The 27,655-nt window shown below is 38.7% G+C and overlaps 1 protein-coding gene across 7 annotated transcripts in view; it reads right to left on the bottom strand.

The window, feature by feature from the left end:
* Positions 1–27,655, bottom strand: part of Nek1 (NIMA related kinase 1) — a 131,761-nt gene that overhangs the window by 52,029 nt on the left and 52,077 nt on the right. For 5 of the 7 annotated variants that reach the window (XR_008221476.1, XM_052752340.1, XM_052752339.1 and 2 more), the window contains 5 exons: positions 21,229–21,331; positions 5,711–5,794; positions 5,188–5,271; positions 4,325–4,402; positions 3,563–3,658 (listed from right to left, as the gene is read on the bottom strand). Coding sequence is in view for 6 of the 7 variants with exons in the window: in XM_052752340.1 (XP_052608300.1) it covers positions 3,563–3,658; positions 4,325–4,402; positions 5,188–5,271; positions 5,711–5,794; positions 21,229–21,331 (445 nt within the window). In the remaining variant the exon portion in view is untranslated. The remainder of the gene's footprint in view (positions 1–3,562; positions 3,659–4,324; positions 4,403–5,187; positions 5,272–5,710; positions 5,795–21,228; positions 21,332–27,655) is intronic. The other 2 variants (XM_052752342.1, XM_052752343.1) reach the window with 1 other exon arrangement.

The raw sequence follows: 27,655 nt of genomic DNA, 5'->3' as shown, positions 1-27,655 counted from the left end.
TGGCCCACAGTCAGGACAAATCTCTCTCACCTGCCAGTCCCACAGCTGCTCAGACCCGACCAAGTAAACACAGAGACTTATATTGGTTACAAACTGTATGGCCGTGGCAGGCTTCTTGCTAACTGTTCTTACAGATTAAATTAATCCATTTCTATAAATCTATACCTTGCCACGTGGCTCGTGGCTTACCGGCATCTTCACATGCTGTTTGTCATCGTGGCGGCTGGCAGTGTCTCTGACTCAGCCTTCCACTTCCCAGCTTTATTCTCCTCCTTGTCCCGCCTATACTTCCTGCCTAGCCACTGGCCAATCAGTGATTTATTTATTGATCAATCAGCAACACACTTGACATACAGACCATCCCACAGCATATATGTGTGTTGATTTGAGACTGACATACTACCTACTCTGTGTGTGTGTGCTTGTTGCCCAGGCTGACTTCTGACTCATGGCACATAGACCAGCATAGCCTTCAACTTATGTCTCAGCCTCCTGAATGTTGGGAATATAGTCATTCAGTGCCATATTCTGGATAAGAAACTTGTTTTCCTTATGGTACTAGGAATTGAATCCAGAGCTTGGGCATGCTAGGCAAGCCTTGACTGCTGAGCCAGATCCCTGCCTCTTAGAAGACAGGCTTTAAAATAACCCTCAGAAGCACACATCCCTGCCATGTTCTCATAAGCTTCACAAATTTAAGACATTTTCACATTACCTACATCTCCATAGGTTTTCAGTTATTACTATAAGATTTTCTATTGCATATTTCAATTTTATCATGTGCTGAAAACTTAATTAGCAGTGCCACCAAATGACAAAGTAAAAATGCATTAAAAAAAAAAATGGGGCCAGCTTTACAAACATAAATACTATGGATTTATCAAGTCTTAAGTCACAGAACAGTAACCATCATTTCACTTCTACATGTGGATTAGTGAGGATGAGTAAGTATGTCAGGACCATGTCAAAGGGGCCCAACTTCATATTTTGAATACAGAATAATTTCACGTGTAGTTCTGTAGCACTTAAGGACATATCTCAGCTAAACTTCCGTTTGAAGAACAAATTCAGACTAATTAGCCGGCAGAACTGAGAGCAAAAGTCAGACACCCTATTCCAGACACATTTTCTCTCCCTGCACCAGGGTATGTTCAATAAACAAAGGTTTCTTGAACAATTCTCAATACACAGATTTGAAAAAAGCTGAGTCACAAAATTCCCAACAAATTTACCCACTTGTTTCTTATCATCGTCACGACAACGCTAATCCTACGCTGGGTTTTCTGAGTTACACGAACCTGAGCTGATGGAGGCATACTATTCTGAGTGAGTAGAGCCTACACGTCTAGGGAAAATACCAACATTTGATAGAGGGCCTGTGTGTGCATACTGATGGGAGCAAATAAGTAGCTGACCCAGTATCTAAGACTGTGGGGGAAACAAAAAGTGAAATCCATGTCTACTATTATCAAATAACTGGATGTTCCACGAGACTTTTGTCTGAATTCAGCATTTTAAAAATATAAAGCTGAATTGGACTACATATAAATTCATCATATTTGATGGAATCATTTTTATTCTACCTACCTTCAGGGTCTATGAAAAATGTTAGAATGGATTATTTAAAGTTAATTAAAAATAAGAACGAACAATACTTGCAACTGTGACACTGTATCTTAACATTATGGTAAAAAGTTCATCATGACAAAGACTTAAAAATGCACATACTTAAAAAACACACCGAGTTCTACACTGACTTATCCTGATACAATCTTTGTCTATGTGAAAAGCAGCATGTACCAGTAAAGCTTTTGCTTCTTGTGCTGAAGACAAAATCCTAGGAGACATAATGCAGACTGTTTCCCACTGCTGGGTATGGAAGGCACCAGAAGGCGGCTCACAACCATTTGAGAGCAAAGTAAACTTGGAAGAGATTTGGGCAATAAAAGAGATGAGTTGCTCTGATTATTAAAAGAATGATTTCTACTTTTGACAAATTCTGTTGTTCTTGGGGCAAAAGTGTTAACCTACCAGTTACTGCTTCATACTAATACTGTACCGATACTATGTCAGAGAGAAAAAACAAGGACCACTGCATCAAGAACACGAGTCAAATACAAAATCTAAATAAAGGCAGCTAACACTCTGGCCAGTGGACCAGGAAGTAATTCCTAGGTGTCTGAAAAGATGCGACTGTACCATTATTCAAGTCTTGTTTGGGCTAAGACTGAAATCTAGTCCAGAAAACGGACAATAAGACGAAGGTGAGTTCTCCACTGTCCAGTTTTGATGTTAAAGAGAAAAACATAAATAGCAAAGCTTGAGGATCTTAGAAAAGTTATAATCCAAACTACATTGGATATAAATAAAAGAGAACTTACTGAGAAATTCTTAGTCTCATTTCTGAGCTCTAGAGTTCTGACTCTTCCATTCATGATCCTTGAAAAAAATTGGCTAAGTGAGACATAAAACTATTACTTTTTCCTACTATAGCACACAGTGCTATACTGGATCGTTTCTGCTAAGGACAAGAACAAGGCATCCCTGTTATTACTCATCACTGTCCGAGAGATTCTAGCTAATTCAACAATTAACACAATAATAACAAAAGGCCCACTGTAGAGAAAGCAAAGAAAAAAATGTGTAAGAACCCAGGGTCAATGCAGGTTCTGACCGGAACTGTAAATGTGACTGCAATGTAAGTATTTTCTCCACTGTGTAAAGTAGTCAAAATTAAAGAAAAATAGTACATACACAGTAGTTACAAATGCCGGCATACTATAAATAATAAACTCTAGGAGCAATATTCTGTTAGAGATAGAAAACAATAAAATTAGAAATGATCTACAAGTAACTTTTATAATAAAAATTTTAAGTACAAAAATTAGGATATAAAATAATGAATAGACACATAAAATTAACATGTTCCTGGATAAAACTCTATAAACACATCGTTTCTTAAATTCAACTCATACGTTTAATAATATTATACCTATAAAAATTCCAACAGGATTAAAACAACAAAAACCAACCTAACAGAAAAAACAAGGATATATGAACGAAGGAAAAGAACCAGAACTGTGAACAGGAGAGTACAGCCCCAATGCAGGCAGAGTCCTACGAGGAAATAAAGTACATTCTAAACCTAGAATCATCCACACGGGAGGAATGGCCTCTTTTAGGCAGAAGAGCAGAGGGGATTCCACACAGAAAGACACAGCTTTTCTGCACATAGGCTAGAGAGTCATTTAAAAGATCTTGAGGTAGCAGTATAAATCAGTGGCAGATTAACCTTCAATTTGGAAGGCAAAGGTGCTGGTTGGGGATAGGGCAAGAAGGGAGAGGGAAAAACAAGGAGAGAGGGAGGGAGAAGGAGAAAGGAGAGCGAATAAAAATCAGAAAAAAGCGCTGCTACAGCTTGGTCATGGAGCACTTGCCTATCACATACAAGGCCCTAGGTTCGATCCTCAGTGCTACAAGATTTACAAACTGGAAGGCGACTGCCTCCTCATTAAGAGCCCAAGGACATGAATTCAAGAAGCGTTAAGTGCGAGAGTCTTACATGCTCTTCCCACACTCTCTTTTCCCTCTCATAGGCTTCCTTTCTTTTCCGCTCCAGCTGTTCTTTCAGTACAGCAGCTCGTGCATTTGTTTGGGCCTGAAAATGAAAACCATTAACACAGTTAGTTATCAGGAGGACAGCCTATGGAAATCCTCCTCCAACCCGGCTCTAAAACGACACTGACTTTGAAGCCAACAGAAAAGTATGTGTGTGGTTCTTGAATGAAAATGTACACTCATTCTGTACCCCTTTAACCTTGGACAACAGAGGATCAGCGGATAGCTGCCAAGTGAAAGTAAGTCTAATACACTGGAACGGAAATTAAAATGTAAACATTTAAGACAATTGTTACACATAATTCCATTCATCTTCAGAGAAACTTGCAGATTTCATTTGAGACAGTGTCTTGTGATCTATATCTATATATATATCCAGTCTCGCCTCGAATTCATAACAATCCTCCTGCCTCAGCCCACCGAATGTTGCGATTACAGGAGTAAGCCCACTCTGGCTGTTTCTTTTACAGAATTACATGTGTCCCAGTTTTATGTATTCACATCATAATTTCACATAATTACTCTTCAGAAATGTTGTATAAAGAAGAAAAATGCTATTTTCCAGAAATGGTGAGGTTACAGATAAAGGGGAAATCAAAAGTTGAAGCAAGATAAGAAAATGATCCATCTATATAAAAAAGATTAAGAACAAACGTCTCTCTCTCAGCTTTCATTTTCCTAGTAAGTTATATAATTTCAGCTATACCTTAAGTGACTCCATCTTTCTGAGCTTCAAGTCAGCTTCTTCTGTTGGTTCTTGTCCTTTGGTACCATTAGCTTCTTTCTAGAACAATTGTCAACACATCACTTAGCAAACAGCAGCCAAGCTCAGTGCCACCTCCGCCTACACTGACACATGTGAAATGAAACCACTGGACACTGTCCGTTCTCCCCAGAGCTGCAGCTGAGCCCTCCGGATCAAGACAGTAAAGAGCACTGTCAAGTGGTCTTTAGTCCTTTAGGGACATCAGGTATATTCTCTATTAAAATCCCTATGGAACAAATGAGCTTACCAATTTGCTGTGGGATGTCTTTCTGTACGCTGTGAACATGTGTTGCTCTGATTGGTTGATAAATAAAGTTATTTGGCCTATGGCAGGGCAGGATGGAGCCAGGCAGGAAAACCCAAGGGAGATAGTGAAAGCTGAAAGGAGAGGCAGGGGAGATGCCATCCTGCCATCCGGGAAGCAGCATGTAATGGCAAACAGTGGTAAAGCCATGGAACACATGGCGACATATAGATTAATAGAAATGGGCTGAGTTTAGTTATAAGAGCTAGCTAGCAAGAAAATTGAGCCATAGGCCACGGCCATGCAACTCATAATTGATATAAGCCTCTATGTGTTTACTTGGGTCTGAGCAGCTGCAGGACTGGGCGGGACACAGGAAAACTTTCAGGTACACCAATTTGAAATCATGAATTTAAAACTTACTTCATTGCTACAGATAGTTTCCTGGTCTTTGACCTTCATTTTCTTTTAACAGTTTTATCTTTTAGCATTATGGACATGGCATGTTTAAGCTTAATCTATTACTTAATTACTTTTTGAAAACTTTATTTTTACCTACATTCTCACCACGAAGTCTGGCTTTAATCTGTTGGCGCTCATTGAAATTCTGTAGTCTTATTTGCCTCAGTCTTGCCAGATAAACCTAAAATAGGAACAACAACAACAACAACAAACATTCACTTAAAAGGAAAACTGTGAACATCTTTACTGCTAAAAAACCTTAACTTATAGAAAAGTGTTAATCTGAATACAAGAAACAAAAGTTCTGAAATTTGGTTAATGAAAATGAAATATTAGCTTTCAAGTATTTAATTTAAAGCAATTTTTCTGCAAAGAAAGAAATATGTTATAATTACAAATTTTTAAATTATATCAAAAGAAAAGAAATTGAAACTCAGAAGACTGAGTAACAGTTATGGGGCAAAATTATGACACAGCATGTCAGTCAAAATATATTAACAGGTTCCTATAGACTCACAAAATCTCAAAAAAATTGTTAAGCATTTAAACCATGCAAGAAAAGAAGGCGATGAACTAAAAATGGCTGCGTGGCGGAGGTACTGAGCATGCGGAAAGCATACCTCTTCCTCATTGTTCCTTGGCTTCCCTCCTCTTGAAGAGCTGGGCCTGCCTCCATACAGAGATGCCAGGTTTTGCAGGATTCCCTGTTTGTCATTTAATGTACTAAGTTTAAAGAATGAGTGGGGCTACAATGCCCTTCCACCTAGGCACATCCACATGCCACTTCTTTCTTTTGGATAATACTGGTCACATCTAGATAGTACACTAAGCAGCTCTGGCACTTCCTACAGCCATGATGGCATGTAAATTCCGTGAGAACAGAAGTCATTAAACTCCAGTATAACTATTTAAAACAGAGACTGCATATGTCTTTAGAGTCACTAAAGAGGTTTTTAAGGATGTTTTCCTCATTAAAACCCAAAGTACTATTTTTTTTGCCTTTAAAAAGACCCAATCCATTTTTAGATGTCTATGTGCATAGTACACAATACACACAAACTTTTATATTCACTGCTGATTTCAAAAAATGTGTTGTACATTAGTTATCAGACTTAAACCATACTCTGCTCTCAGGTATGCCCTGTTAGAATACTACAAATAATTAGCCCCAGGCACAGACTGACTCATTTCCAAATACAGCTTATTGATAACATGGAATTATCTTACTAGAAATTATTCACATGCTTCAGCAAAATGACCAGATTATCTAATTATCTACTTTCTCTTCCTTCAACCTACAATCATGTTTAAAGTTTCTTCAAACTTAAAGAGCTCTTAATCCACTCTCCCCATCTATTATCTTGTATCAGTGTGTGGTGAATGTACTTTTACACTCATTATCTCCATTTTCCTGACTGTCAATCATATTTTTAACCTTCTACAAATCTGACTTCTAATTCTAGTATAGCTTAAATTTTTCTAAGTCACCAGTAGTGTTATAAATGATTAAAATGGAGCCTTTGAACAATTTTTTTTCACAAATTACTTTTGATTGAACTTACTTCATTTACAGATATATGTGTATTCTCTCATAAATATAGGAGGTTCACTATGGAAAATTTAAAAAATAAAGAAATCATTAAACATTTATAAAGCTAATATTTTAGAAATTTAAATTTTAATGGAATTATCCCCCCAAATATCCTTTTATTCATATGTATGGATGCATACGAGCATGTTTTTATAGAAATGAACATTTCTACAATTCTAATTTTTTTCACTTACAATTGTATTTTCAGTCCCTCCTCATATTCACTAACACATAAGAATAGAGAGATGGGGGTGGGTGATGTAGCTCTATGGTAGAGTGCTTGTCTGGCACTACAAGGAGGCCCAGGATAACATGAGTATGTGTGTGCACATGCATGTACACATACACACATGCACGAATAAACAAGGGATCCATGTGAGACCAGAGGGAGTATAAATTAGGAAATGGCTCTGGAGATTCAGAAGTCAAAAGAAGAAATGCCTAAGGTAAGGCAGAAACCGAAGGGCTCAGTAATAGCTAGGAAAGAGAACTGGTAACATTTGCCTTTGGTAGACAGTAGAAGGCAAAGATAACTTTTAGCTTGTTGACTCTAGTGACTGATCATAATCAACAACTGGGCTAAGAATAAAGCCATGCTGTAAAAAAAAATGGGAAAGTCACGTTCAGAAAGTGTTTGAGGTAGTTTTGTTCCATGTAAGTTCCACGTCCTCAAATGTCAATCTCATAAATTCTACATCGTGTGGTTCGAGAGAAAAAGGCTATGTCATGGGGCATTTGCTGTTGTTACTTTTGGAGGCAGGGTCTTACTATATTGCCAAGGCTGACTTTCAGAGTTCCCAGGCTTAAAGGATTCTTCTGCTTCAGTTTCTACAGTAGCAAGGTATGAGGTTGGTACTCCCTCTAACCTATTATGTGTCATAGTATATATGTAAGCTCATTTTTTAAAAGGTACACAGTTTTTCACAGAGTTAAAGGAGAGTGGGATAGTTATAAATGCAGCCCAAAACAAAATCATGAGACTGAGTTTTTCTGCAATTTGTTTTGTAAAATAAATTGCATAGCTTTCAAGTGTTAATTTTGTAGATAACAACGTGGTCCAGACAAGTTAGAAGGTTAGACATGCCCTTTTGCAGTATTTTCTAACACATATGACCAATGCTTAATTCAAAATCTCATCCACATCACATGCTGCAATGTCCCTGAAACCTTGGTTCTGAATACACAAGTACAGTGTGTACTGTTACTCCCTCAACACCAATGCTTCCTGAAACCAGGCCTCTAAATTCAGGACTATGACATGTAGTGTTTTCATTGGATACAACACTTTTCTGCTCTTATAGAAACAATGTTTAATTATAGAAAACAAAGAAAAGAGAGGCCCTGCCTCATCAAAGTAGCAGGTGAGAACCAACTACTTCAAGTGTCCTCTGATCATGATCTGTACATGCCTACACTCATACTCAAAAATAAAAAGCCAGTGTAAATATATTTACATTTTCAAATTATTTAAGCTCATCATGGGTATTAGCACTAGTGGAGAAATATTTATTAGGTACAACTTTAAATCACTGATGTTAGTATTATTTCCTGAAGCATCAAGGTTAACCTTAAATAGTACCAATACTATACAGTAGTATATGTAAGTGAAACTGTTAAGTGGAGACCTCGCAGTTGTCATGTTGAACTGAGATCGAAAACTGTCGCACCAATAAAACAAAAATTAATGGCATTACTAACTACTGTGAAATTAGTCTCCCGAGAGCCCTCCCCTAACATTCCATCTCTTTACAAGCATCACATCCAGGTCTTGACTGGTCATCTCTCAGAAGTTCAGTGTTCTACACATCTAATGGTACAATGCAAACCTATTTCAAATCCACTGACAGGGTTGAAGATGGAGTGTGATGGCAGCGTGCTTGCCTTGCATGTGCAAAATCCTAGATTGGATCTCGAGCCCTCCACTAGCCAAAAAACCAAGCATACAAAACCAAAATCCACCCCCCAAAAACATATCAAAATACAACAAACCAAACTAAAGATCTTGCCAAAGACTGAAGATTTTTTCATGAAATAATGGCAATAATGTTGGAAAACCATCCAATTCTCATGTAAAACCATCTACAAATATGACAGTTAAATAATGTATTATAATGCTCATACTTCAAAAAAATTATGTATTATAATGCTGATATTTCAGAATTGCATGGATATCAAAACAATAAAGTGACTGAACCTAAAAACCCATCCCTACCCAAAGAAAACCCAATACTGCTGAAAAGTAAGAGCTACAAGTAAAATATTCAAAGTATCCAGAGAAATACTAACTACAGAAGAAAATTTTCAACAGGTGAAGATATCTCATTTAAAACTACACAGAATAAAAAGGAGTTGATGGCCAGGTGGTGGTGGCACACGCCTTTAATCCCAGCACTCGGGAGGCCGAGTCAGGTGGATCTTTGTGAGTTCGAGGCCAGCCTGGGCTACCAAGTGAGTTCCAGGAAAGGTGCAAAGCTACACAGAGAAACCCTGTCTCAAAAAACCAAAAAACAACAACAACAACAAAAAAGGAGCTCATAACACAATTTTTCAAATAAGTAAACTGTCACCCAGAATATTGGATTCATAAATGACACCACTCAGCAAATGAAGACCACCTGAAGGCATCTTGTTATAAAAGAAAGATGAAGAAGATTTCTGGTTAGAAGAGCTGATCTGCAGGGACTGCTGGTTCCACAGTGGTCCATGACTGAGATTCAGGCTCCCTGGGAAGCCTCCCTCAGGACCAGCCTCCCTGTCTACACAACAAGGGGCCATTTCATTAAAACACTACCAATTAACAAAGCATTGCTAAAGGAATTGCTTCTTTTTAGCTCTGTTTTTTTTTGTGGCTGACAGACTTTTAGTCTGGTTGATTTTGCTAAGCATTTTTTTTTAAATTTACAAGCTCTTTATAATAATAATAAATAATAATAAGGAATTTTTTAGGGTTGAGGCTGTAATTAAGTGGTACAGCCCTTGGCTTACATGTTTGTAATGCCAAGTTTGAATCTTAGCACTGCAAAACAAATAAACAAAAGTACATGTGATCTTAGCCAGAAGGCCACGAAGCAATTAAAGAAAAGAAAAAGGAAATATGTAATATAAGTAAATAAATAAGAAGGAATTATTTGGACAGAAGGGATATAAGAAGCTTGGAAAATTGGATGGAAGGGAACAATAATTATGGTAAATGTTCCCTTTCTCTTAGTTCTTAAATTAGATAATAGAAAGGAATAATCAAGGGCTGGAAGTATAGCTCAGTGATAGTGTTTGTTCAGCAATTTTTGGGTTCAATATCCAGTAACACACATACATACACACAGAGACATACCAACTAATATACTAATATTCCTGGTTGCAAGGAGAAGGTAAAGGAAGCACTATGGTGGCAGCATTTTTCCATTCCCACTCGTTCTGGCTTCATTTCTGTTAGTGTAATAAAATACCCCAATGAAAAGGAACTTAGCAGACAAAGCTTATTCCAGCTTATAATTCCAGGTTACAGTTCATCACTGCACAGAACTCACAGTGGTAGAAGCTTGAAGAAGCAAGTCAAGTCACAGCCACAGTTAAGAGCAGAGAGAGAAGTACTCATGCTCATTTTCTTACTGCTTAGTTTAATTCCTAGACTCACAGAGGTCAGGACTTCCTACTGCCTAGTGAACACTGTTGTCCATAGTGGGCTAGGTCTTCCCACATCAATTAACATAAAATAATCTCCCAGAGACGTGCCCACAGGCCAACCCAATGCAGACAATACCTCATTCAGACTCTCTTCCCAGGTGACGATTCTAAGTTGTGTCAAGTTGACAACTAAAGTTAACCATCATACTACTGAACTAACACATAAAACATAACTTATAAACAGATTGTGAAAAATGAGGGTATGCATTCTTAGTCACTGAGGTAATCACTACTGAAAAGTTGGACAAAGATATAATCAAAATGATATGATTGATTAAAATGGAATATTAAAAAAGTACCCAGATAAGATAAAGGCAGCAAGAATCAGAAGAACAAAAATAAAGAAAGTAAACATAAAATGATAAAACATAACTAATCCAAACATATAAAAATTATACTGTCACCAGGTGGTGGTGGCACACGCCTTTCATCCCAGCACTCAGGAGGCACAAGCAGGAGGATCTCTGTGAATTCGAGGCCAGTCTGGTCTACAGAGCGAGAGACAAGACAGGCGTCAAAACTACACAGAGACACCCTGTCTCAAAAAACAAAACAAACAAAAAAATCTGTCATTGAATGTTATTACTATACAATTATGTAAATAGATCATTAAAAGACAGAGGTCATTTGATAAGTTTTTTAAAAAACAAATGAATCAAGTATATATTCATTACAATATGTCTCACCCTCAATCATTCAGGTACCTTAAAAATAAAGGACAGAACTAGAAATACTACAGAAATACTTAAATAAAAATGAAACTGCAATGGTTATATTGCCATCAACTAAAGTGATCTTCAAAAAGAAAACAAAGTCAAACAGTAAGAATGTGGTTCATAAACTCGTGTGCAGTACAGTCCCTTCCTCTGAGTATCATGTGCTTCTAACCACTAGACTATGAAAAGACTAATGGAGAGCCTGTAATTGTCACATTATGGATCATTCTGTCTTGGAAGGATACTTTCTTCATAGACTGTATTTGCTTGAGAACAGAGCAGACATGTTGGAAAGACACTTGGGTTGATCTCCGAGACTATGAATGGCCTCTGCAAAGGAAGAGGAACTCCTAGTTGACAGGGAGTGTGATGGTTTGAATGAAAATGGCGCCCACGGGCTCACAGGGAGTGGCACTATTGGGAAGTGTGGTCTTGCTGGAGTAGATGTGGCTTTGTAGGAGGAAGTGTGTCACTGGGGCAGGGCTTCGGGGTTTCAGAAGCCCAAGCCAGTCCCAGTGTTGCTCTCTCTTCCTGCTGCCTGCTACGTGCTGATCCTGATGTAGAACTCTAAGCTACCTCTCCGGTACCACGTCTGCCTGTGTGCCACCATGCTTCCCACCATGACAATAATGGACTAAACCTCTGAAATGTAAGCCAGCCCCAACGAAATGTTTTCCATTCCAATAGTTGCTGTGGTCATGGTGTCTCTTCACAACAATAAAACCCCAACTAAGATGGTAGCAAGCAGTGGGGGCCTTCATTCCATGAGCATAGAGAAATTAATTTTCTCACCAACTTGAATGAGCCTGGGAGTAAAACCCTTCCCCTATTGAGTCTTCAGATAAGAACGTAGTCCCACTGACCTTCCTTATTGCCTTGTGAGAGTAGAAAGACATTAGCTAAACTGTGTTGAGACCTAACTCACAGAAACCACGAGTCAATAAATGTGTATTGTTAAAAGTGACTAAATCATGGTAACTTATTACATGAAAAAGAAAAGGAATACAAAATTAAGGCCTGCTGAACACACGACTGATGAATTCTGAGGGAGGGGCAGACGTCTTCAGCTGTGCACCACTGATGAGCTCACCACACTCCAGTGAGTAGTAACAAACAGTAAACAAACCTGTGGCTACACAGACAACCCTGATTAAGCTCACACACAAATACATCTTTAAACAAAAAAAAAAAAAAAAGAAAATTAACAAAAATAATTTGGGGCATGATGAAGTTTTTTTGTAACTTGTCTATATGCATTTATATATGTGTTAAAATTCATAAAACTGAAGATAAAGTCACTCTTATTGTATGGTAATTTTAAAAGTAAATGTCAAAAAATGAAGTGCTGGAGCTGGGGAGACGGTTAAGGGTGTTTGCTCTTGCTGAAGACTGGAGTTTGGTTCTCAGACTCTATGTCAGGTGTCTCAAAATCACCTATAACTATTCCTAGAGGATCCTCCAAGGGCGCTGACATGCATGACGACACACACACACAGGCACACATAAGTAAATTATAAGAAAATAAAAGAAAAACAAACGCCAATGCAGTATGGAGAAACGAATGCAGAATGCAGCTAGAGCAGTGTCAGAAGCTGGGAAGTGGGCTGATTTACACATATATGTACACACAAGTGCCTGTAGAAAAAACTGTCAGTGAGATCATCCCACAACACTTAGAGAAAGAAACAGTTAAGGCCAGGCCGTGGTGGCGCACGTCTTTAATCCCAGCACTTGGAAGGCAGAGGCAGGTGGATCTCTATGAGGTCGAGGCCAGCCTGGCTACAGAGGGAGTTCCAGGACAGCCAAGGCTGCACAGAGAAACCTTGTCTTGAAAACAAAAAACAAAAAAAGGAAAGAGGGGGAAAAAAGAAACAATTAAGGACACAGTCCCAAAGAGCATTAACACATAAAGATTGAAGAAAAAAATAACAATTACACAAAGAACATGCTAAGAAATTGAGGGGGAGGAGTTCAGGGTAAATTGCAGAAGGCAAGGAAGAAAGTTCACAATCATGTTCAGATGACAGGAAGGTCAAGTAAGATGAGGATCACAAATGGTTCAGTTGGGCTGGCAATGCAATGGTCCATCACTTCTTTAGTTCATGAGAAGTCCTACGTTCAATCTCCCGCACCACAAAAAGAAACAAACAAAACCAATAGAAAAGCACATATATCAGAGGATGGACATTAGTGACTTCTTTCAATATGGTGGTGTGGTAATAAACTGTTTACAGAGTTAAAATAATAGATAAGGAACTAGAAACACACAAAGCTTCATTCATTTGAGGAGTCTGTCTATGACTTATACAGAGTTAATGATGGGAGAAACAGAAACCTAATTAGAGGTTATAGGAAGGTGTGATTAAAGAAGGACTGCTAAAAAGAGAGAGGACATAATTAGTATGATAAGGGCCCCAAATAATGACAGTATGGCATCAAAGATAACAAAATGCTGAAAGTGAAAACCATAAATGGTTCAAACATAATCTTCATAGCTTTGATTTTCTCCAGTGATGTCTAAAGGTGTAATCACAGATACCAGTTCAGCTACACATAATAAGGCATGCCAACCCAGAAAACAGGCTCCAAAAGGAGGGAGGAGAGTCAAGTATCTGGGCATGTGTGTAACTGAGTATACTAGTGACCATATTATAGTACTAGAAACCACGCAAATGTCCCTCTACAGAGGAATGGATACTCAAACTGTGGGATAGCCATACAAAAGAACTTAACTCAGGAATGAAAACTAATATGGCTAGATATGGTGGCACACACCTTGAACCTTAGTACTATATGACTCAGAATTTTCAGTAAATGTCTAAAAAACAAGTTCCACACCATAGTGAATGGAAGCAGATCAGTGGTAGGGAAGTGATCAACTAAAGGGGCATAAGGAAACTGGGGAAATGGCAGAAACGTTTGGTAACATGATAAAGCAATACGCACATGATTATATGCATATGTCAATTGCTCATCAGGACATACTTAACACTGGCAAATGTTGTTATGATTAAATTATAAGTCAATTTAAAAAGAAACTCTTCTGTGGAGAGTCTGTGTAGTATGCTCTTATATGAAATCCTTGCAGCTCCTCACAGGCAGCTCCTCTGAAGGCAGTGAAAGTGGTCATGTACCACTTCCTATCTGTGCAGACCTACCAAATGTACAACCCAAAAGTGAACCCTAACCTAAAGCGCAGACTTTGATGGTTACAATGTAGGTTTCTCAGTTCTAACAAATGGACCACCAGGTGCAGACTGTTGGTAATGAGGAAGGCTGTGCACATGTGGAGGCAGAATATGACTGGAAATCTCCATAAATGTCTATTTTCCTGGGAGCCTAACGCTGCAACACAAAACAATCAGGCTGATGAGGTGACTCAGTGAGTAAAGATGCTTATTACACAAGCTTGACAACCTGGGTTCAATTCCTGAAATCTAGGTAAGGTGGAAAGAACTGACTCTACAAAGTCGGCCTCTGACCTCTACATACACACACACACACACACACACACACACACACACACACACACACACACACACACAATTTAAAATAAAAATGTAAAAAAATTAAAAAAGTCTAGCTGGGCAGTAGTGGTGCACACCTTTAGTCCCAGCACTTGGGAGGCAGAAGCAGGTGGATTGCTGTGAGTTCAGGACCAGCCTGGTCTATGGAGTCAGTTCCAGGACAGCCAGGGATACACAGTTAAACCCTGTCTTGAAAAACAAACAAACAAAACAACAACAACAAAAAATAAAGTTTATACAATTTCTCCTTTACCTCATCTCATCCATCATCCCCAAATAGAGTCTAAAATGATGAGCCAAGGGAGAACTCTAAAGACCGCCAAGAAAGGACGGGGAACCACTCAACCTATTTCCCTGGCTCTTCCTCTAAAGACCGCCAAGAAAGGGAGGGGAACCACTCAACCTATTTCCCTGGCTCTTCCTCTAAAGCAGGCACGTTTTACTCCTTTTGCTTTGCACATCCAGACTCCAGGTTCCTCAGCCTTTGGACCTGAACCAGTTAATTTTCCATGGGACTTTCAGGTCTCTACCAGAGACTGGGGACTAGAGTATTAACATCTTATGTCTAGATGGTTCTGGCTTCCTAGACTGTGTCATTAGCTTCCCTAGCCCACAAACTCCCATACAGAAACTTTTCTGCTTTTGTGACTGTAAATCAATCTATTAAATCCTCTCTTACATAAATATATACTCTAATGTTTCTGTATGTTTTGCTGGATAATTCTGCCTAATACACTAGTGTACATATCCTTGTACAACACTTGGTTACAAATAATTACAGAGATAAATTATACTCAACTAGGGAGAGCTGGCCCCCTAACCCCTCACTACCTGTGGCAGGTGGGAGAGCTGGCCCTGAAGTCATGAGAGCAGGGAGAGCTAGCCCTGTCCCCCAATGGGCTGCGGCACTCAGGAGAGCAGTCTCTGCAATTTTCCTGGGCAACACAGTAGAGTTGGCCCTGGTGGTCTGGGTGCCTGTGAGCCTGCCCCAGAGCAGGAGAACTGGCCCCACCCTTTGGTGCTTGCTGCAGTGGGAGAGCTAGCCAGGGAAGTGCTGGAGAGCTCACCCTGGTGGTGAGAATGAGGAAGAGCTGGTGTGCTGACCAATCCAGCTACTACCCAGGCCTGGGGCTGTATGAGTTGGCCCACAGCAACATCTACTTCATCTATGCAAAGCTGCAGGATCTCCATGACACAGGGCAACAACAGGATACACAAGAGAAGTCCCAGTGAGGGCCCAGTGTCTATAGTGTAGCAGAAACCAGAGGCCTTGAACAACACAGATCCCCTTCCTAATGCTGCAATTTTGCTTTTGTTTCTGGGCGGTACTGGGGACAAAGAAAGGTTGACCCTTTATTGAGTACATATTAGCATTAGGCATTCAAAATCAAGCAAGGATTTAGACTGGTACTGCAAAGACAAAGGAATTCAGTGATAAGGAAAGAGGACGGCATTGGCTTCAAGTATGACACCTACAGAAGGAAAAGAGTGTCAGGAAGACTGTGGTGACAGAGGGTGTGAGCATGCTCCATGGCAAGTAAGACTGGGTACAGTGAGAGGGTCACCTCCAGCAGTAGGCCCACTCGTTCTGCTCTTCCTGGAGAGTGTTCACAGGAAAGGTAACAGCTCTAGTGCATACACTGTTATAACAATGAGCATCCGAGGACTGCCGATACCATCCAACTGCTAACAAGGTAAGCTGAAGGAACCAAGACAGCACAGCCGGTATGCACCAAGAATAAGGTGACAACAGGAACAGCAGGGAAATGAGAACACCACAAAGAAGCTTAAAGAGAAAATAAATTAGACTCTACAAACACACGCACAAAGTTCTGGAGTAAAAACAAACTGAGCAGATGAGGAGAGAGCTAATACATCAGTGAGCTGGGAAATCAAGCCTAGGAAGCCTGGGAAAACAAAGCAGAAGAGGGGAAGGCTCGAACAGAAGAAAAAAGAAAGGACATTAAACACACAGGTTAGAATCTCAGTTGAGGGCAGTTTTCCCGGAAAGGTGAAGTATTTAGAAAAACATTACTCAGGGAGATAATCAGGCAGACTATCCTCAGAACGGAAGGTGAACAGATATACTGAGAGCTACATGTATCAGTGAGAACCTGTGTCAAGTCAATGAAAAATAAAACAAGACCAAACAACTGAAAAATAACCAAGTCAACCTTCAGAACAGTCCTAAGAGTTATCAGAGAAACAGCTGCTTACAGGGAGTGTATCTAAAACATCATGTCTCATTAGCAACACCGAAGGCAGATGGCAGAGCAGAATCGCCACAGTACCGTGGGAAATAAACAAGTGAGCACGTAAACAAACACTTCAAATGTATACTTCCTCATGGTATAACAAGTTTTTTGTTTTTTTGAAAGATGTAGACAGACAGGCGGACAGAGAACCTAAAATGGGGTCGGTCAGGAGGTGGGGAGGAGAAAATCATGATACAATACATTTATGAAAATTTTAATTAAAAGTCAATTAATGAAAAAAGCAGAAAAAAGAATGGCTTACTGGCTCAGGGAATACCACAGAAGAGGCAGTGGAAAGAACGGAAAGAGTCAGAGGATGGGGAAAGAGCTGTGAAATCTGTCTTCACAACAGCAGCTCTCAACCCGTGTGTTACAGTACCTTTGGGGGTCAAATGATCCTTTCACCGGGGTGGCCTAAGACCACCGGAAAACACAGATATTTTCATTGTGATTCATAACAGTAGCAACACTACAGCGATGAAGTAGCAATGAAAATAATGTTATGGTTGGGGGTCACCACAACCTGAGGAACTATATTAAAGGGCCGCAGCATTAGAAAGGTTGAGCACCACTGTCCTAGATGATGTGGCTGCAGAATTCACGAACTCACAGTCACTATGGTTACCTGTGAAAGACCTTTATAAAATCAAGCCAGCTACAAATGAAGTACTTATCTCCAGGCCCTACCCCATAGTGAGGAGCTACTGGTAATGTAGTTGCTGCTGGTGAAGGGCGACTCATTCTTCATTGAGGATATATGGCTACTGATAGGTTTCCCATGTTCCACTAGAGGGCCCCACACTCATGCATATACGGGCAAACACTAGCAGGACTTGGGTCATTAAAAAAAAAAAAGACAAAGGGGTGTGTGTGTGTGTGTATGTGTGTGTGTTAGGGAGATTTAGGGGAAATAGAGGGGTAATGGGGGATAGATACAGTATTTTATTGTATACATGAATAAAATTCTGAGAAATAAAACTTTTTTTTAAATCAAAGACTTGTTTATAGCCATGACAGAACAATGTGGTTAAATCTACACTAAAAAAATTTTTTTAAAGTTTCAGTAAAATACAAGAAAACATAGTTTTCAAATACTGGATAACAGGCAGCATGGGGTAGATCCTTGTGAGACGGGGAGCAAGGGAGGTAAGCCCGAGCCCAATAATTGCCCTGTTCGTGTCTGGCCTGAGCTTCTAGGCAGCAGCACAAGAGAGGAAACCCGAGCAGAGCTGGACGGTCCCTCCTAGCTGAGGAGACATTATCTGGAGACCAGCAAGCTAAAGGCTACTGGAATTTGCAGTTAGACAGCAGAGAAGAGAAACCTGTACAGGGAGCGCTGAGAAGATGGAGAGTTCTTCAGAGTCTCTCACTGAGGAGCCACCAGCTAATAATGCCAGCAGCTTAATCAGAACGCAGATGCTTCATGTTTCCAGCAGCCATTAGAAAGTCCTTGGAAGCAGTAAGGCATGTACCCAGCAGAGGTACTGCCAGGCTCCTGCACAGCACAGGGCAAGTTAGCATGGGGGAAAACACTGTTCCTTACAGCCTCGGGAACCTTGAGAGCCAGCCTTCAGTGACTCAAATTACTCCTAAATAATTAAATAATCCCCCAAATGTTTAAAGACTAGAAAAGACTTGAAGATAAAGTACACAGTACTTGACATGTTATTACAAATTATTAGGCATATTAAAAATAGGAAAAGATTTTTCAAATAAGAAAACCTTAATCAACTGAGACTCAGAAATAGCAGAGAAGACAGAATTCGTAGATGACAAAATTAAAACAGCTATTATAGTGACATTCTATATTTTCAAGGTAGAAACAGTGCTTATAAAGACATAAACTAAAACTATAAAAACAAGTCAATATTAAGAGATTTTTAAAAATACAGTATGTCAACTGAGGTAGAGCACAGAAGTACAGCAATAGCCTATATACAAGAAGCCCTGGGTTTATCTCTAGCAATGCAAAAATAGGAGATGAAAAGTATCAGGTCTGGATGAGATTAGCAGCAGAATACACAGCAGAAGATTAATGTCCTCCAGGACACGACACAGCAATAGAAACCACCCAGAATCAAACACAGAGAAAAAGAAAGAGAGCATCAGTGCATGGGAGGAAGTCACAAGCAGTCTAATATGCAAACTATATTCTAAAAAACGGGAAGAATTTTGTTTTGAAGAAACAGTGGCTGAAAATTTGAACCTACACACCCAGGAAACGAATGAACAGGAAGAAAACTCAGGAGTTATCTAATAATCAAATTGCTTCTAGGCACAAAGAAAGCAGCTTCCCTGAGTCAAAGAGGAAAAGGCATATAATACACGTGAGAAAAGATAAAGATAGCTTCTTGTCAGAAATCGGGCATGGCAGAAGATACACAGCTCCCAATCTCTAGAACACCCCAGCAAAGATGTCTGTCAGAAACAAAGGCAAACTCAGGACGGAGGAGACAGCTCAATCGTCACAGCACATGCCACGCAGGCAAGAGAACCAGTTTGACTCCTACATTCCCAGTCAATGGCAGGTGGGCGTGGCAGCCTGCCTGGAAAGGCACCCTGGGAATGGAGACTGCCTGGAGCAAGCTTGCTGCCAAGACTAGACATACTGGTAAGCTCTGGGTTTGACTGAGATCCTGCCTCAAAGAATAAAGCAGAAGAGTTATCAAAGAAGATGCCTGATAACTTCAGCCCCCACATACACCCAGACACACATGTGCCCCCATACCCACGTGAATACATCATACATACATATACATGAAAAGACAAAAAATTAGGCAAAATGTTTTCTCAGACCTACAAATGCAGGTTAAAATCACCATAAATTATTGCTAAAGTGTAAGGAAAAAATAAAGGCATTTTCTCAACAAATTTTGCAAAGTGTCTTTTTAAACAAAATACAAGAGGAAATTCTCTAACATTAAGCAAAATAAACTGGTGATAGTCAGAGGATTAAGAAAAAACAGTAAGGGAAAAAGTCATTAAATCTTGATAGTTCTAGTAATTACCACTTTTTAAGATTCTTTAAATTTTATTTTAAATTATGAGTATGTGTATCTGTCTGTCTGTGTATGTACAAGTGAACGCAGGCACTCAAGAGGCCAGAAGAGGGTATTCCCCTGGATCCCCAGGTAGTTGTAAGCCACTTGATGTGGGTGCTGAGAATCTAACTCAGAGCCTCCGCAGGAGCAGCAAGCACTCTTAACTGCGGAGCCATCTCCAGTTCCAGTAACTATTTTAAATAATAATCTGCAACCAGAGCCAGGAATGCTGGTGCATACCTATAATCCCAGCACTCAGCTGGGCATGAGGATCTTATATTTTTGGTGGTGAGCCTAGCCTTTAATGGCTGAGCTATCCCTCCAGCCCGGGCATGAGGATCCTGAGTTAGAGGCCAGCCTAGATACAGCAGTTTAAAAGCCCTTAAAAAAAAAAGCAATCAAAATTATTTCAGATGCTATTAATAGGGAGAAGGCAAGAAATTATCTTTTCCCATCTAGAGAAAGGTCACAAATACAGATTCATTCCAGATATTAAGAAAGTAATTGGAGAATGTGAGTTTAAAACATAAATAGTGGCCAATTAAACCTGTAACTATTATTTTATAATATAACCTCAAAGGAAAACTTACGTTGAATAACTTAATAAACTTGCAAAGTTACCAATTATGAGCCTTTAATACATGTGTGATAAGTCTAACAAAATAGCTTGAAACATATCCTGCATGAACAGGAGGCTCCATGGGGAGATGAACAGACAGAAGCAATCCTCATTTGCTTTATGAGCACAAGATCAAAAGACGTTTGCGGCACACTACAACTAAGAACTATGGAGAATTTCAGCTACTTAGATGATTACCACAGAACTTAATATCTTCTTAGATAAATGACTTAACTTTGTAATTGACTTAACTGGATGTTTTAAAGTAGTTTTATTTCTAATATGCTTTTCAACAAATACAGTTTTATATATCTGCACTGAAATGCTTATTTCTCTTTTTTTCCTTCTAAAATTCTTTGCTACTTAAAAGTATTTAAAACAAAAAATGTGTGAGGAAAAAAATCTAGCAATTTAAGAACTTCTAATATGAATACCTACCTATTTCCACCCTTTCTAAAGAACAAAATGTAAAATAATGATGTAATTTCACCTCTGTCATAAAAGATACCAATAAAAGATATCAGAGGACAGGTTAATAAACACGATATATGAAAACATAATCTGTACATTATTCTGAACACCTTCAATCTCTTTTACTATAAATAGACGGCTACATCATAATTCTTTTTACTTACACTTACACACATTCCAGGCCTTAACTTTGAATACTGATATGTTCAAAATCTCAAGAAAAAAATACCATACCACATGTCCTTCAGCTCGGGCTTTATTCTGCATAGCTTCCCGTTTCCGCTGGAGGAATTCTTCCACTTGCTTAGCTCTCTCTACAGCGAGCTGTCCTTTTTGCCTATTTTGGACAAATCACAGAGTCAGCCATTTTGAGCATTAAATTCCAAATTAAAATTATACTTATTATTTTCTTTTTTTCCTTGTAGAACATGAAAGCAGAAACAAAATAAACACTTTCTCTGTAAAGAGGAGATGTGTTGTGTGTGTGTGTGTGTGTGTGTGTGTGTGTGTGTGTGTGTGTGTGTGTGTGTATTGGTCTCTGTTGTTTTAATCACATTATTTACTATTTTTAAATAAGTAAAATCTTAACTACTTCAAAATCTTGACAAGACTCATTTTATATTTATATGATGCACTTTATTTACAGTAAAATGGATGTTAGGAAAAAAGTAATAGCAGTTATTGGCTTTACTCTTTCTCATTTTAATATTTTGGCATCTTTTGCTGACAATTATGAAAGAATGTAAATATGCTGAGTGTAGACAGCAAATTAAAAGTGATAAACATGTACCTAACATCTACTACATGTCAGTTATCGTGATAAATATGGTAGGCAGGAACAAATACACAAGCAAATAAGCCAGCCCCAGCAGTCAGGAAACTGACAGCACACCATCAAGTGTGGTTACATTTGGAGAAGAGTAAGAAGACGGCGAGCAAGTTACTGTCTGGGTCCACTTAGACCCTGGCTCGCTCGTACGGCACATCAACTTCCTGCAGCTTTTTTTTTTTCTTTTTGAAAATAACTAAGTTATATTCTGAAAAAAAAAAGTCATGAAATAATGACTGTTTCCCAATAACATTTTTAAATGTCCAACTTTTGTTCTACAAATAATCATTTCTTCAACTTTTTAAAAGCAACAACTGAAACATAAAAATATTTTAAATAAGAAATTTAGCTGTAAAAACTTAAAATCTGGTGCTGGAGAGATGGCTCAGAGGTTAAGAGCACTTGCTACTTTTATAGAAGACCTAAGTTCCATTCCCAGCACCCATGTGAGATGGCTCAAAAGCACCAGTAATTCCAACTCCAGGGAATCTAACACCCCTGGCTTCTACGAGCACCCACACTTATGCATAAACACACTTAAAAACAAATCTTTGAAAAGAAAAATCTAAAATTTACTGTATTATATCCCCATGAATGATAATAGTCTAAAGTCCTTTACCTTACATATTATTTAAAAGAAATTCTTTAGAACTTCCATTACAGGAATTTTCTAGGATTAGTTAATATCTGTCACTGGTTTAAGAGCCAATTAACTATGATGTTCAGTTATTCCAGATGGTTACTGTAGTTCCACATGACATTCCTGAAACCCAAGCACTGCTGGCTGGAGTAGGTTTGTAATAACGAGAGATTAGTTCATACCTCTGAAGTGCACATATGCTATCCTCTCGCAGACATACTATAACACACTATAAAACTGAGATCAATTACAGGCATCTGGTCTGAATTCAGCATGCCTCTGCATATATCTAGGTAAGCCGGCAACCTGCTCTGCTACTTCCCTGTTTACGTAAGTCTGAGCTCAGGGAGGGTAGATAGAGTACCAAGCATCATGCTCAGACATGTCATCTGAAATGGATGGCTACTTGGGAAGGTTCCTTTTGATGGTCCTGGAAGCATACACCACCACCTGCCTCCAATCTCTCTGCTCTGCATCATGATCGTACTGACTTCAACCTTCATAGAAGTAAAACATGTTTAATTTGCCATTCCAAAACAAGATCTGTGCAGTGTTTGCTAGCATAACACGCCAACTAGCATACACTATTAGAATTATTGCACAGTACCTCACAAAAAACCATGACCATATGTATAGCAGCCTTGATTATGCATACATAATCACACTGCTTATGTATACATGATACTATCTGCTTAACATAGCTTCACTCAACAGCTATTTCCTTAGTTGGTTTAATTAAGCTGGTTTATATGACTGGTTGCTTTCAAATACACACTTAAAATCTTTAATGATTATTTAAACATGATTTCTCTTTTCTTCTGACTTAATAAACAAAGAATTATTTAGTATCAACTATTTGTCATAATATACCAACCTCTGAAGATGTAAAGATGACTGTACTGGCTACTTTTATGTCAACTTGATACAAGACAGAATCAACACAGAGGAGGGAGTTTCAACTGAGAAAATGCCTCCATAAGATCAGGTTGGAAGGCATTTTCTAATTAGTGATTGATGAGGGAGGGCCCAACCCACTGTGGGTGGTGCCATCCCTGGACAGGTGGTCCTGGGGTCTGTAAGAAAGCAGACTGAGCAAGTCATGGGGATAAAGCAAGTAAGCAGCATCCTCCGTGGCCTCTGCATCAGCTCCTGCCTCCAGGTTCCTGCCCTGCCTTCCTTTGATGATGAACTGTGTGTGATGTGGAAGTGTAAGATGAACAAACCCTTTCCTCCCCAAGTTGCTTTGGTCATGGTGTTCATCACAGCAACGGTTACCCTAACTACAACAATGACTAAAACAGAGTTCCAGGAAACAAAGTTTAACTGATAAAAATCAACCAGAGTTGAGTAATTCTGTGACTTATGTTAAAAACCTAGACACCACACTTATTTTCTACACATATTACCTTTTTCTACTTCACATATGCCCTGAATAATCTATAATACACATTCTTATGTATTGGAGCTCAGATCCTTATTTTTGCCATTCTTTTAAGTAGTAAATCTGCTAAACTGTGGACACAAACTATCTATTGTAGAAGGCTCACGGGGATAAGGAGAAAATAATTTACTTATTATTCATTCTCTTCATTAAACTCTACTAAAAATTCAGATGAAATGGCCAGGCATGGTGGCGCATGCCTTTAAACCCAGCACTCAGGAAGCAGAGGCAGGCCTATTTCTGTGAGTTCAAGAACAGCCTGATTTACATAGTAAGTTTCAAGACAGCCAGGGTTACGTAGAGACCCCTGTGTGGTGGTCTGAATGAAAATGGCCCCCATAGGCTCATAGAGAGTGGCACTGTTTGAAAGGATTAGGACATATAGCCTTGGAGGAAGTGTGTCACTGGGGTGGGCTTTGAGGTTTCAGAAGTCCAAACCAGGCCCAGTGGCTCTCTCTCTTTCTGCTGCCTGTGGATCAAGATGTAGAACTCTCAGTTCCTTCTCCAGCACCAGGTCTGCTGGCATGCTGCCATGCTTCCTACCATGATAATAATGGACTAAACCTCTGAAACTATAATCCAGCCCCAATTCAATGTTTTCCTTTCTAAGAGTTGGCATGGTCATGGTGTCTCTTTATAGCAATGGAACACTGACTAAGACACTCTGTCTCAAAAAAAAAAAAAAAAAAGCAAACATACTGTACAACACTTAGTATCAGGAAAGCATTGTCCTACATTAACAACAAAAGAACTATACATGTACAACTCAGAGATATATAATAGGAAACTAGAGACTAGGATAACAACATACAAAGATGTTAAAATGGGCTAAGAATTATGTTAGAACAGGAATAAGGACGTCAACACAGATATGGTATTGACCGGGAAGGAGAACAATTGTGGTTTTCTTTCATTGGGAAACAGTTATTCTAAGACAAACCTGTTAATTCCCTCAGCAAAAGGGGCAGGTAATTTTCTTTCCTTTTCTTTTTGTAAATACATGAAGTAGCAGTAAGATATTGGTGGGAACACCATATATTATATTCATGACTCAAATTTATTACTAAAGATGACTTTAAATTTTTTGAAGGATAACTACAAATACTTCAAGAGGTGAAAAGCCCCATAAAAATAGGAAATAGTCTAGGTAACAAAGAAAGTACAAGAAAAATGATCCACTGTTTCCAGACAGAACAGTCCAGTGACAGAAAGCTAATAGGGATGAGAAAACAAGAGTATTCACTAAGTTTCCTTTCTATTTTAGGATACCTAGTGGAATGGAACACAGAGGAGAGGATGTGGAAAAGCGAAGCAGTAGAAAAACACAAATGTGAAGAGGCGCCAAATCATTTCTTAAAATGTAGCTGTACACTGCTTGAGGTCCCAATAGTTAAGAGGCTAATAGCTGTGCCATTAAGACATAGATGCAAGAACAGTCAGACTAGCCAATGTTACTGGTAAGGAAGGCAGAGAAAAATATCATAAAGAAAGCATAAGCAAATAGGAAGAATTCAGTTTCAACTCTGTTTTCACTAATATATGTTATGTAACTTTTAACAACTGAATTATGTGTTGCCTCGAATTCTTGATCTGTAAAATAGGGAGAGTACTACTATCTGTTTCACAGTGTTGGTGAAGACTGAATTACTAATATAGTCAACCGTTATCGATAGTTCATGTCCTACTGAATGAATGAATGCTGAGCCACTGATCCTAGGGAAAATACAGAGTTAAATTCCTGCAGGTCTGTCACATTTGTCAACAGAATAATTTATAACTCTGTTTCTGTGTTCCTGTTTAAAGGAAACTGCTTACTATATAAAGTTAGTTCATTACAATGTAACTCAGGAGCAAGCGTCCCTATAACCAAAATAGGAATGAAGTTTATCTAACATGTATTTACCAACTGAGCTTTCTCTCCAGCCCTCAAAAGTATGATCTACAGCCTAAGGAAGTGGTTCTCAACCTGTGGGTGGAAACCCCTTGGAGGGTCGACCAATTCTTTCATGGGGGTCATATATCAGATATCCTGCATACCAGATATTTACATTATGATTCATAACAGTAGCAAAATTACAGTTATGAAGTAGTAGCAAAAACAATTTCATGGTTGGGGGTCACCACAACATGTGGAACTATATTAAAGGGTTGTAGCATTAGGCAGGTTGAGAACCACTGGTCTAAGATGATACAATCCTACTTTTTTCACAGTATACTATTCAAAGGCTGGGGTTTAGGCTAATAATTGTTTTTAAAAAGTCAGCTTCTATGACAAAATTATCCTCAATTAGGTTTCACATTTAATTTTTATTTTCTATTTTACAGAACTAGTAAGTTAGGCAACCTATACCAAGGCCACAATAATAACTAGGTTCTAGGTGCTCAAAGTTGACAGAGGCAAAGGTATTCAAGGTAAGAGAAGAAGGGTACAGGTGAACAAACATAGGAAAAGCTTGTCTTATTGCCTTGCCTCTCCTAAAAGCATATTTTTAATGGAAAAAGAAAAAGTAGATAACATGCAAGAACAGATGATAATGTAAGCAGAAGCATGAAATTATGAGAAAAAAAACAAACGAAATGCACAAATCCAAATACACTACAGTGGAAACACAGAACGCCTCTGAGGGGCTCATTAATAGACTGGACAAAGCTAAAGAATCTCTAATCCTGAGGGTATGGTAAAAGACATTTCCAAACGGGAAGACAAAGAAAAGATCAAAACAAACAAACAGAACACACAAGAACTGTGGAACAATTACAAAGGGCAACATGCATGCCGTTAAAACAATACCAGCTCTGACTTCCCTGGATTCGTGCCAAACATCAAACCAAAGATCCAGGGAACTGAGAACAAGGAAAACTCTACCACAGCCAAGCTTCGGGAAATCAAAGACAAAGTCTTGAAAGAAGAAAACATATACATACAGAAGAGCAGATAAGAATTACAATCCACTTCTCAAACAAGAAAGTGAGAGAAATATGTAAGTGGTTAAAGAAAAAAAATACCCATCTTAACCTCTATATGCTAATATTATTCTAACAAGAAGTGAGGTAATGGCTTTCTCAGACAAAAGCTGAAGAAATCCATTGTCATTCCACCTGCTTTACAGAAATGTTATCCAAGTTCTCCTGAGAGAAGTAAAAGAAAGCAGCAGCATCAGGGAAGGAGGAAGTGCAGATGCAGTCATCTTACTAACTTTAATCTAGCAGATACTAGCTTGTTTACAGTAACAGCACTGAAGTAGCGGTCTATCACATGTGTCTATGCATATCCATGCACATCTACATGTGACATAAATGACAGTAATAATAAAATGGAAGGCAGGGAGGAATTAGAAACATTGTGAGGTTATAAGGCATAAACATAATGCAAAAGAGGACTTAGGTTTGTTTTACATGTCTACTGCAAAATCTAAGACATCCATCCTCTAAGGAAAAGTTTACAAAGGAAGCATGTAATTGACATACTAAGAATGGGATCACATAAAATGCTCAATTTAAACCACAAAAAGCAGGGAAAATATAGAACTCAAAAATAGGGAAGAAAGAAACATGGCATGGTTGAAAAAAACATAACTAATATGGTACACACTGACCAGAATATATCAATAATTCCTTTAAATACAAACAACAGAGACTGTCAGGAATGGAGGTGTCAAAAAGAAAACCCCATTAATTACAGACTATAAAAAAACCCACCTTAAATATAAGTACACACATAGAGAGAACATAAAGGAAATGGAGAAAGTCA

The sequence above is a fragment of the Peromyscus californicus genome, unplaced genomic scaffold, assembly GCF_007827085.1.
Source record: "Peromyscus californicus insignis strain IS unplaced genomic scaffold, ASM782708v3 Scaffold_23__1_contigs__length_62951481, whole genome shotgun sequence".
Lineage (NCBI taxonomy): Eukaryota > Metazoa > Chordata > Mammalia > Rodentia > Cricetidae > Peromyscus > Peromyscus californicus.
Note: the sequence above shows the minus strand (reverse complement) of the source record. Positions and strands in the feature narration are given on the sequence as shown.